Source organism: Microtus oregoni, unplaced genomic scaffold, assembly GCF_018167655.1.
Source record: "Microtus oregoni isolate MIOR12 unplaced genomic scaffold, Mior012 000008F_ref0000371, whole genome shotgun sequence".
Lineage (NCBI taxonomy): Eukaryota > Metazoa > Chordata > Mammalia > Rodentia > Cricetidae > Microtus > Microtus oregoni.
Window position 1 is genome coordinate 32,065,930 of NW_024543067.1, and position 13,115 is coordinate 32,079,044.

Consider the following 13,115-nt stretch of genomic DNA (forward strand, 5'->3'; position numbering starts at 1 on the left):
AGTATTTTGCCAGAGGAAGGGGACTGGAAAGGGGTGAGAAGCCAGGAAAAGAATAGGACTGAAGTATAACAATGTATACCCACGCGAACCACACAGCGAACTGCTACTTTGTGTGCTAACTATAATTTTTTTTAACAAAATTTAAAAAATCTCACTGGAGAAGCAGGAAGGTGGTTGAGAGAGGGCAGCTTCCGGAACTCTACGGTAGCGAAGCAACTATTTTCGAGAGGAGTGGACATAGAGCCAAACGCTATTCCTTCTGCTTCTTGGGTGTATCAAGAAGTGTTTGAAGTTTCCTTTAAAGACATCAGCATATCACATTCCCAACAGGCCTTGACTAGGCCCGCAGTGAGTCTAAGGTTTAGCTAGAGAGGAAATATTCCAGGTCTATTTCAGGATTTGCTGCATCCCAGGATCCACCTGGTTCAGGAACAACCTCAGTATTGGGAATGTGCCAAGGTTACAGATCAGGTGGAAATCAACGTGGTAGATCCTTGGACTGTACAAACCCGGCCTTGCAGTGTGACCCCAAATAGTCTCCAAGGCTGCTTACACCTGTTCCCTGATTTACTGTACAGAAAGAAAGCTGGCGAGCGTGAGTGGGGGCGGTCCGAGTCCGGGCTGCAGTGCTCAGGGGCCGGCGCAGGCTGCGCTGGGGACTGCGGTGCCGCAAGCCTGGAGAGAGGCGGCTGGAGCTGAGCGCGTCACGGGAGTGAAGAGACGCTGCACAGCCTTATAGGCGGAGGCGCACTGGCCGCTGCGGGAGCAGAGGTATAAAAGTGCTGCGAGAACGGGCGAGCGCCACCAAGGGCTGGGGTGACAGAGGCGGCTGGCAGTCAGCAGGATCCGAGTCCCTCTGCATTCCGGAGTTCCCTCTGCGGTCCCGACTCCCTGCGGATCTCGGTGGCCTTTCCAGTCGGGACCCGGCGTGGTCCAGGTTTCTCCGGCGTGGTCCAGGTTTCTCCGAGGTCGGGGCTCCTTCTGTGCTCCGCGCCCCATCGCGCCCTGGTTCCTTCTGCCTTGCGCACCCCTGTAGCCCGGTGTGCTGAGCACCCCGCGCCCAGCCTTCACGCACCGAGCCGGCGGGGAGTCTAACCCTTGCATCCAGAACCGCAGTGGCTGGGCATGATGGTCCCTCCTGTTCTGCTGCTCTTTCTCCTGTCCTCGGTGCTAGGCACCGAGCAGCCGCCGGTCGTCACTGAGCATCCGAGTATGGAGGCATCCCTGACCGGGACCAATGCTTCGCACTTCTGGACCAACTACACTTTCTCTGACTGGCAGAACTTCGTGGGCAGGAGACGCTACGGGGCCGAGTCCCAGAACCCCACGGTGAAAGCCCTTCTCATCGTGGCTTACTCGTTCATCATCATCTTCTCGCTCTTCGGCAATGTCCTAGTCTGTCATGTCATCTTCAAGAACCAGCGCATGCATTCTGCCACCAGCCTCTTCATCGTCAACCTGGCAGTGGCAGACATCATGATCACGTTGCTCAACACGCCATTCACTTTGGTAAGGATAGGCCCTCCCGGGCTTCTCTCTTCCTGACACATGGGTCTATTTTCTCTCCTCTCTCTCCTCCTATCTCTCTGTCTCTTCCAGGTCCTCACCACCTCCAAGTCCTCACCCTCCTCCTTCCACCTCCTAGCCTCGGTCACCTATTTTATTTTGTCTTCATGTCCTAATCTTTGAGAGTCCTTTCTTTCTTGTCACTCCTCAATATTCCTTTCTCCTCTGTCTCCCCTTCTTTCTTTTCCCTCTTCCTTTCCAGGCCAGAGTTTCTGCAGCTGTTAGCGCTGATTTGATGAGCCGAGTGTCTGCAGCTGGCTCTAAAGGATTGCCCATTCACTGTGTGACTTCCCTGGTCACAGGCGTTTGGAAATGAGCGAACAGTAAATCGGGTCCCTGAAATGTTAGCAGAGGCTATTCGGTCACTTCTTGTCCCTCAAGTCAGTCTGTGCAGAGCCTGCCTCCTACCCATTCCCAGTGCTGCTGGGTGGGTTGTCTGAACAGCAGCTGTCGATTGCTGATGGAGTCCGAAGCATCTTTCTGGATGCTGGTGGCTGATGGGGAGGCCCTGTTGGACGCTTGTTCTGGGAGGGAATAGCATGGAGGTGGCCTGGAGCCTGGGGTGTGGGACGTTTGCACAGGGTAAGCAAGCGGCTCCCTCTCTGAGCCTCTGCTCTTCAGCAGAGGTGCTGCTCTGTCCCTTAGTGACCAGGGAGTTTATGGACGGTTTGAAATAGTGAGGGTGTGGCTGAGCAATCCCAGTGACAGACAGCTCATCTCTACAGCAGAGCTGCGTCCCTTTCAGTGTATGGAATAATGTGTTATTAGGGTTATTAGCCAAGCAGCAGAATATCTATCTATCTATCTATCTATCTATCTATCTATCTATCTATCTATCTATCTATTACCTCACATACAAAAGAAGACAGAAAATGATGGATCTTTGCAGCCACTGGTCCATGTGATGTCCTTCCAAATTTTCCATCTTCAAAACATTCCCATTCTCTCTCCCACTCTCCCTTCTGAGAGCATATTGGCATAATATGAAAAGGAAACTAAGGCACAGAAACCCAAGTCTTGTCCCCGGCCACCTGCAGAGCCAGGAGAACTGATTCCTTTCACTCACGTTCTCTGGTGTGTGCACTAAGTCGCCAGTGGGAGTGGGGGCTCCTGACTCATGTTCTGCTTCCACTGCTCCAAGACACCAACTTCCCTCAGCCTATACTAACCAGTCGCTTGATTGGTGGCCACTCAGGGTCCCCTAGGCACTGACCAAGGACATGAAGGCATCCCAATAATGCTCTGTGCCTTGCTGATTCTTAGAAACCCTGCACCTTGGCTCTCTGTGGTTCCTCCCTTGCCTTCTTATCAGAGAAAGGGCAAGCTGGGGTGGGTCTCGGATGAGAGCTGCAAGGTTCCAGGGCCTCGTCGCTGTTGTTCAAATCCCTCTGCCTTCTCACTGGATGGAAGCATCGCCTTTGACTGCTTGGTGACAGTAACCTCCTCCTGGGCCCCTCTTCCCTGCCCCTGTTTTACTGCAGCCAGCATGAAGACTGGTTCTCTGATACTGAGACAATAATAAACATTTGCTTGTAATTCCCAAGATAGAGGCATGCAGACAGTGCAGTGGGGTCTGGAGGAGGTGGGCCTTCATCCTGATTCAGCAGAGGTCAAAGGAGACTCTGCAAAGGCTGTGACAATTCAACAGCTGTACAAGAGCCCGGTCTCCTGGGTGGAAATGAATGACCAGCACACAGTGCAGAGGGAGCAGGAAAAGCCGGAAGGAGGAGCCACCGAAGCGCACCTTGTGCTGCGAGAACGCCGAGTGACTGAGTGAAGGTGGAGGTGCAGAAACCAAAGACACATCAGAGTGGGCCGGGGAAGGTGGGGTGGGCCAGAAAGAGAGGCTGGGCCAAGTGTGTCAGGCCTGGGGCCTCCTGAAGCATCTGTCTTCGTCTGGATGAGTCCCACATGCCAGCAGCCGTGTTCCGCCTGAATCCATGGGGGCAAGGTCAAGAGCGGGGAGTTTCTGGGAGCTGGGAAGGGGTGGTGTCCCACCAGAAGTTTAGGTTTGCTCACTTACTGATTGTGGGTGGGAGGCAGAGGGGCTGAAGATGGCCTGCTTTGTAACCTCAATGGCTCCTCCAGGGCATAGGGCAAAGCCTTGGGCCTTCTGTCTCCCTGAGGAGAGGTAGCCAAACTCGACCCTACTGTCCTGTACACAGGCCAGGCAAACACCCCACTCCTCATTTCCCAACAGACCCGGATCCAGAGTTGTTGGCTGCTGTCCTAGGCTCCACGTGTGTGAGTCCTCGCTCACCTATGTAGTCCTGTGTAGTCCGAACGGCAGTTCAGAGGCTAAGGTGCTGGCTAAGTATGGCATGTTGTACACACTCTACACCTGCTTGCTACCAAGCATGATTTTCATAACCATATGAGAAAGCATGAGCCTGCTTCACAGGTGCAGGAGAGAATACTCGGAGACCCCAGAGTGGGAACGAATCAGCTATGCTGGGGAAAGCCCAGTGGCCCATACTTCAGCACAGTGCCTGTAATATTCCTTGGCTGGGAGGGCTAAGAAGCCTCCGGAGAGGATGCTCCTCAGATACCAATTAGAGGCATACCTGTGTATCTGTCAAGGTTGGCCCATTCTCGGATCTGCCTTACACCTACCAGTCCACTAAGGTGACCGCAGCAAGTGGTACACTCTGTCAATCCAAGTCGTGAGAGAACGCCTGTCTCTGCTGTCGATCTCTTCCCTTGCCCACTCCACTCCCACCGAGTGACCCATTTGTGCTGTGTCTGACCCTTTATGGGGTACACTCTACATTCAGTCCCCTCCCAGATCAGGTGTGCCTTGGTCAGAACTGATGCTCCATCTCTCCTGGACAAGACATTCCTCCTCACAGGAGCTGCTCCAGGCCTGAGTGAGCACACAGCCTTCCATGCTGCAGAAGGAGGACCTTGTCTCCCCCCAGGGTCCCATTTCTCCCCACCCTAACCTTCACCTTTCCAGTGTCTCTGCTCAGGTGGTCAGCTGCAAGATCGTCAGGCACATGAGGCTGAATGTAGCTCAGTGGTGGATCGCTTGCACACTGTGTTACTCTGTGTTGGATCCTTTACACACACACATACACACACACACACATGTGCGCATGCACACACCCCTTCTAAGCACAGTCAAAATGCTATATTGTGACTTTTTGGAGATGTTTCCCTGTTAGACCAGCTTCCATTCAGCCAAGAATTTTATTACACTTCAAAATGTCAGCTTCCAATTTCTCATCATCACCTCCTAACAATTTGCTGGGCAATTTCTCCCATCTTTACAGATTTTGCAATAAGCCTTTCAGGTAAGTATTCTGAAGCCATTTTTTTTTTTTTTTTTGCAAAAGGGAAAACTGAGGTTAACAGAGTTTATCGGCTAAGGCTGCACAGCAATGAATAGTTGTGGAAAGGTTAGCCTCCCGAGCCCGCACTTTTCCCAAGCTCTTCTGATCCTGATGGTCCAGGGCCATGATTGGGGTTTGGTCAACTCAATGACCAAGAATGGGTTATGTTGGGGAAAGCCATGTGCTGTGTGCTACAGCACAGTAGCTGGAAGATTCCTTGACTGGGAGAGCTAAGAGGCCTCCAGAAGAGATGCTCTTCAGAGACCACTGAGAATTCGAGCTGGGTATCAGTCAAGATCTATCCATCCTGGCATCTGCAGCTAATCTGTCCATCCTTGATGCCTGCATTCTATCCATCCTGTTCATCCCTGACATCTGTATCCTACCCAACCTGTCCACCCCTGATGTCTGTATCCATCATGTCCAGCCCTGATGTTTGTATGAATCCTGTCTGTCCCTGACGTCTGTACCCATCCTGTCCACCTCAACATTTGTATTCTATCCACTCTGTCCACCCCTGACATCTATATCCTATCCATCCTTTCCACCTCTAACGTCTGAATGTCTGTAATCTACCCATCCTGTCCACCTCAATATCTGTATTCTATCCACTCTGTCTATCCCTGACACCTGTCTTATCCATCCTGTCCACCCCTGACATCTGTAACCGTCCTGTCCATCCCTGATGCCTGTATCTACCCTGTTCACCCCGATGTCTGTATCTATCCTGTCCACTCCGACAACTGTACCCATCCTGTCCACCCCTGACATCTGTACTCATCCTGTCTGTCCCTTATGTCTGTATGAATCCTGTCCATCCCTGATGTCTGTGTCCATCCTGTCTGTCCCTGATGTCTGTATGAATCCTGTCCATCCCTGATGCCTGTATCCACCCTGTCCTCCCCTGACATCTGTATCCTATCCATCCTGTCCACTTCTAATGTCTGTAATCTACCCATCCTGTCCACCTCAACATCTGTATTTTATCCACTCTGTCTATCCCTGACGTCTGTGTTCTATCCATCCTGTCCATCCCTGCTGCCTGTATCCATCCTGTTCACCCCTGACATCTGTAACCGTCCTGCCCACCCCTGCTGCCTGTACCCATCCTGCCCACCCCTACTGCCTGTATCCACCCTGTCCACCCCTGATGCCTGTATCCATCCTGCCCACCCCTGATGCCTATATCCACCCTATTCACCCCTGATGTCGGTATTCTATCCACAGGTTCGCTTTGTAAACAGCACATGGGTGTTTGGGAAGGGAATGTGCCATGTCAGCCGCTTTGCCCAGTACTGTTCTCTGCATGTCTCAGCACTGACACTGACAGCCATTGCTGTGGACCGTCACCAGGTGAGGGCACCCACTCCTGGCACCATCCTCCCTCTCTGACTATGCCTGCCTGGTGTCTGTAGGGAAAGCTCTCACGACAGTGACTCATTCAGCCCAGCTGTCAGCCTGTGCACTTGTCTCCTTGTTGATCAATTCCGGCAAGGACACAAGGGATACTAAACCCTTTGGTAGTTGCAAAAGGTTATTTCCCCTTTGTTGTCAAAGTGAAGACTCACTGCTGGCATTTCCCATCTCTAAATTTAATGAATTATTTTGATGGTAGAAAATCAAACCCAGAAAATTACAGATGGAAAGGAAGAAGCAAGCAACTACAGGTCGGAGAAAGCTTTCAAGTGGGAGATGGAGTCTCTGGCCCAGACTGTGTAGGAGGAACACAAGCCAGGGTGTCCCGATGGCAGGAGCAGGTTGGATGTAGTAGCACAGGAGTGAGCATGTGGGGTAATACCCACGGGTGGTAGGCACTCAAAGAGGACCTAAGGACATCCATTTAGGAAGGGCCAGGTACTTGTTAACTCTGCGATTCATGAGCACATATTGCTGACTATTCAGTGGTTCTCAACCTTCCTAATGCTGTTCCTCCTGTCGTGGTGACCCCAACCATCAAATTATTTTTTGCTGCCTCTTCTACTTTTCCTCCCCCTCTTTCTTCTTCTTCTTCATGTTAAATGCACATACACAGCTTTCCCATGATCATATGACAAAACTAAAATGAGAATCAACATCTGTCTGGCTCCAAGCCATGCTCTGACCGCTAGACTGTCCTGCTCTGTGATAATTTAAGCAGACTCACGAGACAAGTATCTTTAGGACACAGATAATCAGGGTTTGTTTTGAGATGGTCTGAGAAGCATAAGGGCCAACAGAAAAATGATTTCAAAGACCCACACTAAAAGCATCGTACGCTGTGAAAAATGATTGTCTCAGAGGAATAAATGGCCCACAGTGTCTCATGTCACCAGCCACATCTAAGTGCCTCTGGATGACAGCTTTATAAGGATGTTCTTGAAGAGGTTTGCACATCAGAAGAGACACGGACTGTCCAAATTTGAGATATCTCTATTTCCAAAATGCCATGATCATGATAGAATCAAATCTTCATGCAGTACAAAGGCATCAAAGTCAGCTGAGAAAAGTCTGCACACAGCTACCTCTAGTCAACCCCTACTAATTCCATCAGAGCACTGGGGTACCTCTGCCACAGGGCCCAATCACAAATGGAAACGCTGTTAACATCTATTTTTATTTAAGCCTCTTCGAAGAGTTGATTGGCTGCCACACAATATCAGTTCCAAGATGCATGGAAGCCAGTCTGTGTTGGAATTTAGTAATGGCTTTAATAGGTTCTGTCAAATCCACTTCTGCAGTGGGTGACAGGAGATTACCCCTCATGGTTAGAACCTTCTACCAGGTTTGTACCCTCTTCTCACCCCTACCATGCTCTCCTCACTCACAAGAGGCCCTGGGACTGCCAGCAGTCACAGAGTCCACGTGACCCTCTGGAGCTGAGCTGAGGTCAGGGTGCGCTCCCTTCGATGCTCAGCTGCCGAGTGCAGCTCAGGGGCCGCCTGGATTCTTACCTGCTTCCGACTTCAGTGAAGACACCCTTTGCTTGTGTTCCAGGTCATCATGCATCCCCTGAAGCCTCGGATCTCCATCACCAAGGGTGTCATCTATATTGCTGTCATCTGGGTCATGGCCACCTTCTTTTCACTGCCACATGCCATCTGCCAGAAACTGTTTACCTTCAAGTACAGGTGAGACGTGTCAGTGGGACCAGCCTGGGGCTCAGGGGAGGTTGTAACCTACTGACCTTCTCCAGAATGGACCTAGACCACAGTCACAGGGAGTCAGCTGGAACCCCCTTGGATATGACTCTTCCTGGTAGCTATAGGTACACCTCCTCACTGCCTACGGCCTCACTGAATCGTTCTTACCATCTCTCAGCCCATGCCTAGTCTCTCTGTTGTTTTCCCTGTGCTCTTTTCAACTTTAGCTCTGCCTTACTCTTTAGCCTGTTTGTGAGGAGAAGGCAGCTGTTATCAGCTTCTGCCAACAGGAGGCACTGGTTCACACAGGCAGAGATGGTTTCCACTCTGTCACCAGGAGGCATTGGTTCACACAGACAGAGATGGTCTCCACTCTGTCACCAGGAAGCACGGGCTCACAAAGGCAGAGATGGGTCTCCTTCTGCCTTGTTTTAAATGAGCAAGATTCCAAGTCTCACAGAACTTAGAAACAAAACAAGCACGAGCATCAGCTTCTAAGGCAGGATTCTGAGACAAGTGTCTCCGCCAAGACCCAGCTTGGTCCTCACCAGAAACTCCTTCTTTCCCATACTCTCTAAAAACTACGATCTACTTCCTCCATGCAGACTCAGTGGAAGGGAGCTAGCATTTGAGATCTGAGTTGAACACCTAACTCACTACCTCCACACCGCACCCCTGCAGTTCATAGGCGCAGACCGGGAGCTCAGGGGTGGGGTGGGGTGGGGTGGGGCTTTGATTGGACTCAGCTAGTTCCCTGGGAATCAGCTGCTCCCTCCTTCAGTTTCTTCCTAGCCTATGTGAAAAACTAAGAAGTCACAGAGATGCTAGAGGCCTGCTTCCCACATTGTCTCCCTACCTCCATCTGTTTTAAAGATTCATGGGTTTCCCTTTGGGATGAGAACTGAGTACAAAGGGGACTCTAAGATTTCCTCAAGAAAGAGCTGACTTTCTGTGCAGAAACACTGTTCCCTCCCTCCCTCCCTCCCTTCCTTCCTTCCTTCCTGCCTTCCTGCCTTCCTGCCTTCCTGCCTTCTGCATCCATTGATTGATTGATTGATTCATTCATTCATTCTGCGGGGCCCACTGTGTGCAAGGCATGATGTTAGGTTCAGGAAATGTGGAGTCTGGAGTCTTCCTACCTCTATTAAAGGCCCTACTTTGTGGGGAGACCGAAGCATGATGGGATGATTAGACCACAGTGTCAAAACATCTGTAGCAGATGTGCTCAGCCCAGGGTAGGGACAAAGTGGAAATACTGGTTTCCCCACTCACAGTCTGCCCCAACCCCGTCTTATGCTTTCCCTCCCTCTTGGTCCAGCGAGGACATTGTGCGCTCCCTCTGCCTGCCGGACTTCCCAGAGCCGGCTGACCTCTTCTGGAAGTACCTGGACCTGGCCACCTTCATCTTGCTCTACCTCCTCCCCCTCTTCATCATCTCGGTGGCCTATGCCCGTGTGGCCAAGAAGCTGTGGCTGTGCAACACCATTGGCGACGTGACCACAGAGCAGTACCTGGCCCTGCGGCGCAAGAAGAAGACAACCGTGAAGATGCTGGTGCTCGTGGTGGTCCTCTTTGCCCTCTGCTGGTTCCCCCTCAACTGCTACGTCCTCCTGCTCTCCAGCAAGGCCATCCACACCAACAACGCCCTATACTTTGCCTTCCACTGGTTTGCCATGAGCAGCACTTGCTACAACCCCTTCATCTACTGCTGGCTCAATGAAAACTTCCGGGTGGAGCTCAAGGCCCTGCTGAGCATGTGCCAGAGGCCACCCAAGCCTCAGGAAGAGAGACTGCCCTCCCCAGTTCCTTCCTTCAGGGTGGCATGGACAGAGAAGAGCCAGGGCCGGAGGGCTCCGCTAGCCAGTCACCACCTGCCCTCTACCCAGATCCAGTCTGAGAAGACAGATCTGTCCTCCGTGGAGCCCATTGTGGCCATGAGTTAGGGGAAGCAGGATGAGGTGGGGAAGGGCTCTGTCCGCTCACAACTGACTTGATACTCAGTGTTGGAAAGTCCTACAGAAGCAGTGAGATGCTCGGGTTCCTAGAAACCTGTCCAGTGCCCCCCTGCTCCCCTGCAATCTGATATGCAAACCACCTAGAAGGTGCCACAGGTGTTGTGCCCAGATCTTTGAGAGCCCCCTCAGCTCCAATGGGAGCTGACTCAGTCCACCCCCAGGTGCCCGGCACCTGCCACCTTGCCCTGCCACTACTGAACACCCACAGGCGACCACGTGCCCAGAAAACAGCTTCACTAGCCAGAAAGAACGGCACAAAAGCTTTCAGAAGTCACTGGACCAAGCGTAATCACACATCTTCTATGGCTGTGACTCTATCCATGACCAGACAGGACCCATTTTGGCTTCTTAAAATAAAGAGAAATTATTTATCATTACTATTTTCAGGAAAAAATTTTCAGAAAAGTACAGAAATGAATTAAGATCACCCTGTTAGCCCATCAATCTGTAAAATGCCTATTAGTGTGCCGTGAATTTGTAACTTTGACCACTGTGTGTGTGTACATGTTTGTAGCTTTAAAATTCTGAATTCCATGTGTTCATTTAGATTGTAATAATTAGCAAGAAATGGAGGTACGTCACAGTACTCCTGAACCCCCCATAATCATCAGTGGGGTCCCTCAGCATAACCGAAGAGAAGTGGGGAGGGCAAGTTAAAGGCTGGCTCCATCTTGCAGCCAATGGTGGGTGGGGCCTGGTCCTCCCCTAGGCGGTAGCCATCAAAAGGAGCAGTACAAGGGGCTGGGAGGTACGACCCCCCCTCCCCCAGCCCCCGGAAATGAGAGAGGGTTCCGCTTTCACGGGCAGTGAGGGAACCTGCTTTCCAATGAGCTGGAATAATTGTGCTTTGACACCTCGTCTGCCCGAGCCGTCTAGACAGGACATTTCTCTTTGTTGTCTGAAAGATGAGATTTTTTTCACACCAATTCCTGAAACAAGATTCCCTGTCAACAGCACCTGAAAAATTCATGTGTCATTTTCCCAAACCTACAGGCTTCTTAAAGCGGCTCTATTCCTTAAGGGCCCATTTGTCAGAGAAATCTCATTCCAGAGAGCCAGTTTTCTCATCTTGCATGTGTTCTCAGTGGCTCTCAGCGTCACCCAGAGAGTGACGTGTCGGGTGGGACAGAATCTACCCCGCCCCCCAGGCTCAGGGCAGCTTTGTGGCATCTGTGCTTAGTTCAGATTCTTGTCTCATTTCAGAGAGGTCTCAGAGACAAGCGAAAGCTCCACCTTTGTGGCGCTGAGTGGGGGACTGAGGTCTGAGGGAGGAGGGTCTCATCCAAGACTCATTTAGATCTCTCAGTTGCTAACTGAAGCACAACTTGGTTGTAGCTGCTTCCCTGTAGTGAGTGAGGGGAATTTTTTAAACTAGTCTATTCATGAGAATGCTAGAAAATTTCCAAGATTATATATATATATATATATATATATATATATATATATATATATACACACAGTTTTTTTAAATGACTTGGGGAGGGCAGCAAAAGACTTCTAAATTTAAAGTGGGTTAGGGGGCTACAGCTTCCATGTCTGTCCTGATCCCTGTGATGTCATCTAGTAACTGTGAGCTTAGAGAGTCAGGAGAGGACAGATTGCAGGGACGTACAGTGTGTCTTCCCCTGGGAACTGTGGGAAAAACTTTAGTCACACCTCCCTGCAGGCAGTTAGAGCTAGCGCCACGTCGCAGAGTCAGCCCTGAGGTCTGGGTCTCCTCTTGGCACCCATCTGCTCCCTGTCCTCGGCCCCTGCGTGCTTCTGAGCAAATGTGCCTGGTAATCGTGAGCGCTGTCTTTGTGAAGCCTGAGTTTTTCCAATCTGCTGTAAAGTGTGCTTCATTGTAAATCTCTAGGCTCAGTAAAATCTCTCCTCCGTGTGCTGGCTGTGTTTCTTGGATGGGTGACCGTGTCACAACAGTTGGTGACCTTAAAAACAGGGATCGGCATGGATTACATGAAGAGTACAAGGAGATTCTCAATGCAAAGCGCAGACCTTTAGCTTAGGAAGTCTGGGCCCAGAGACAGCGGAGAGAGTAGAGAGACTCTGACTCTTTGGCAGGAGCTGCCCTGCCCTCTTTGGGGGTGACACATCTGTGATGTACGCTTGGACCCCAAGCAACGTTTGTCTCTGGTAACTGAGAAGGACACAGAGCTGCTGCAGGAGCCTGCTCCCAGTGGCAGCACCAGTAGACTGCCTCCCCTGGGCGTGCTGTGACTGACGCTGTACTAGGCCTGGGGTTCCACTATAGAGAAACACCCTGGTGCCATCTCATGTGACTGTTACGGTCAGTTTTAAAGACAGAGGTCAATGACGGGGACCTGATGACCTAGAAAAGAAAAGCCAAAGAAAAAAGAGATAGGAACTTGGATGTGTGGATGCTTTCTCAGGCAGCGGATGGCAGGGACTTTAAACTCATGGTTGCTCGCTCCCTGCATTCTATGGGCTGGGCATCAGTATTTCTGTGTCTCAGAGAAGAAACTGAGGCCCAGCAAACGTAGATAACTTTCTGAAGACAACAGTCTAAACTGAAAAGTATCACCATCTAGGAGGTCAAGTTCTGTGAAAGTATAGCAAAGAAGCCTGTGTTTTTATTTTGATCTCATATTCCCCAGTGTTTTAATGGCAAGGTTTTATCCGGGGGTGGGGTGCAAAATATGTTAGCATCCCTAAAAACTAGGGCTTGATTTACATGGTTTGGGAAATACTTGAGTGAGGCTAAAGCCTCCACGGATCAGGGGTCATTGGGTCAGGGGTCAGGCAACATGGCATGGCTGCCTCTAGGGCACAGACCTGGCAAAAGTCATCCCCATGCTGCCGGTACCCATAAGACTCTGGTAAGCTGCCAAGGTCAATAACCATCCTGGATCTCTCGGTGTGTCTATGAGGGTCTTTCAGAGAGAATTTACCGTGGAAGGAAAACTCACTCTGAGGTGAGCAGTGTAATCCATTGTGTGGGCCGGGGAGGGTGGGCTGGACCAATTAAAGAGAAGAAAGGGGAAGCTAGTGGAGGGCCAGCATCCGCTTCTCTGCTTCCTGGTCCGCTGAGATATGAGCAAGCCCCTCTCACCACCATATGGAGT

At 51.0% G+C, this 13,115-nt stretch overlaps 1 protein-coding gene across 1 annotated transcript; it reads left to right on the forward strand.

Moving 5' to 3' along the window:
• The first annotated feature begins 360 nt into the window (after positions 1-360).
• On the forward strand, positions 361-11,903 carry Gpr83 (G protein-coupled receptor 83). The gene is made up of 4 exons (XM_041656731.1): positions 361-1,509; positions 6,126-6,251; positions 7,872-8,005; positions 9,336-11,903. The coding sequence occupies exons 1-4, from the start codon at positions 1,126-1,128 to the stop codon at positions 9,958-9,960; spliced, it is 1,269 nt and encodes a 422-aa protein (XP_041512665.1). The 5' UTR covers positions 361-1,125; the 3' UTR covers positions 9,961-11,903.
• The last annotated feature ends 1,212 nt before the right edge of the window (positions 11,904-13,115 follow it).

Bases quoted from the DNA above. Each gene is read 5' to 3' on its own strand.
- Gpr83 (XM_041656731.1), top strand. From the start codon at position 1,126: ATGATGGTCCCTCCTGTTCTGCTGCTCTTTCTCCTGTCCTCGGTGCTA. The intron at 1,510-6,125 runs GTAAGGATAGGC...TTCTATCCACAG, and splicing joins TCAACACGCCATTCACTTTG to GTTCGCTTTGTAAACAGCAC. The intron at 6,252-7,871 runs GTGAGGGCACCC...CTTGTGTTCCAG, and splicing joins TTGCTGTGGACCGTCACCAG to GTCATCATGCATCCCCTGAA.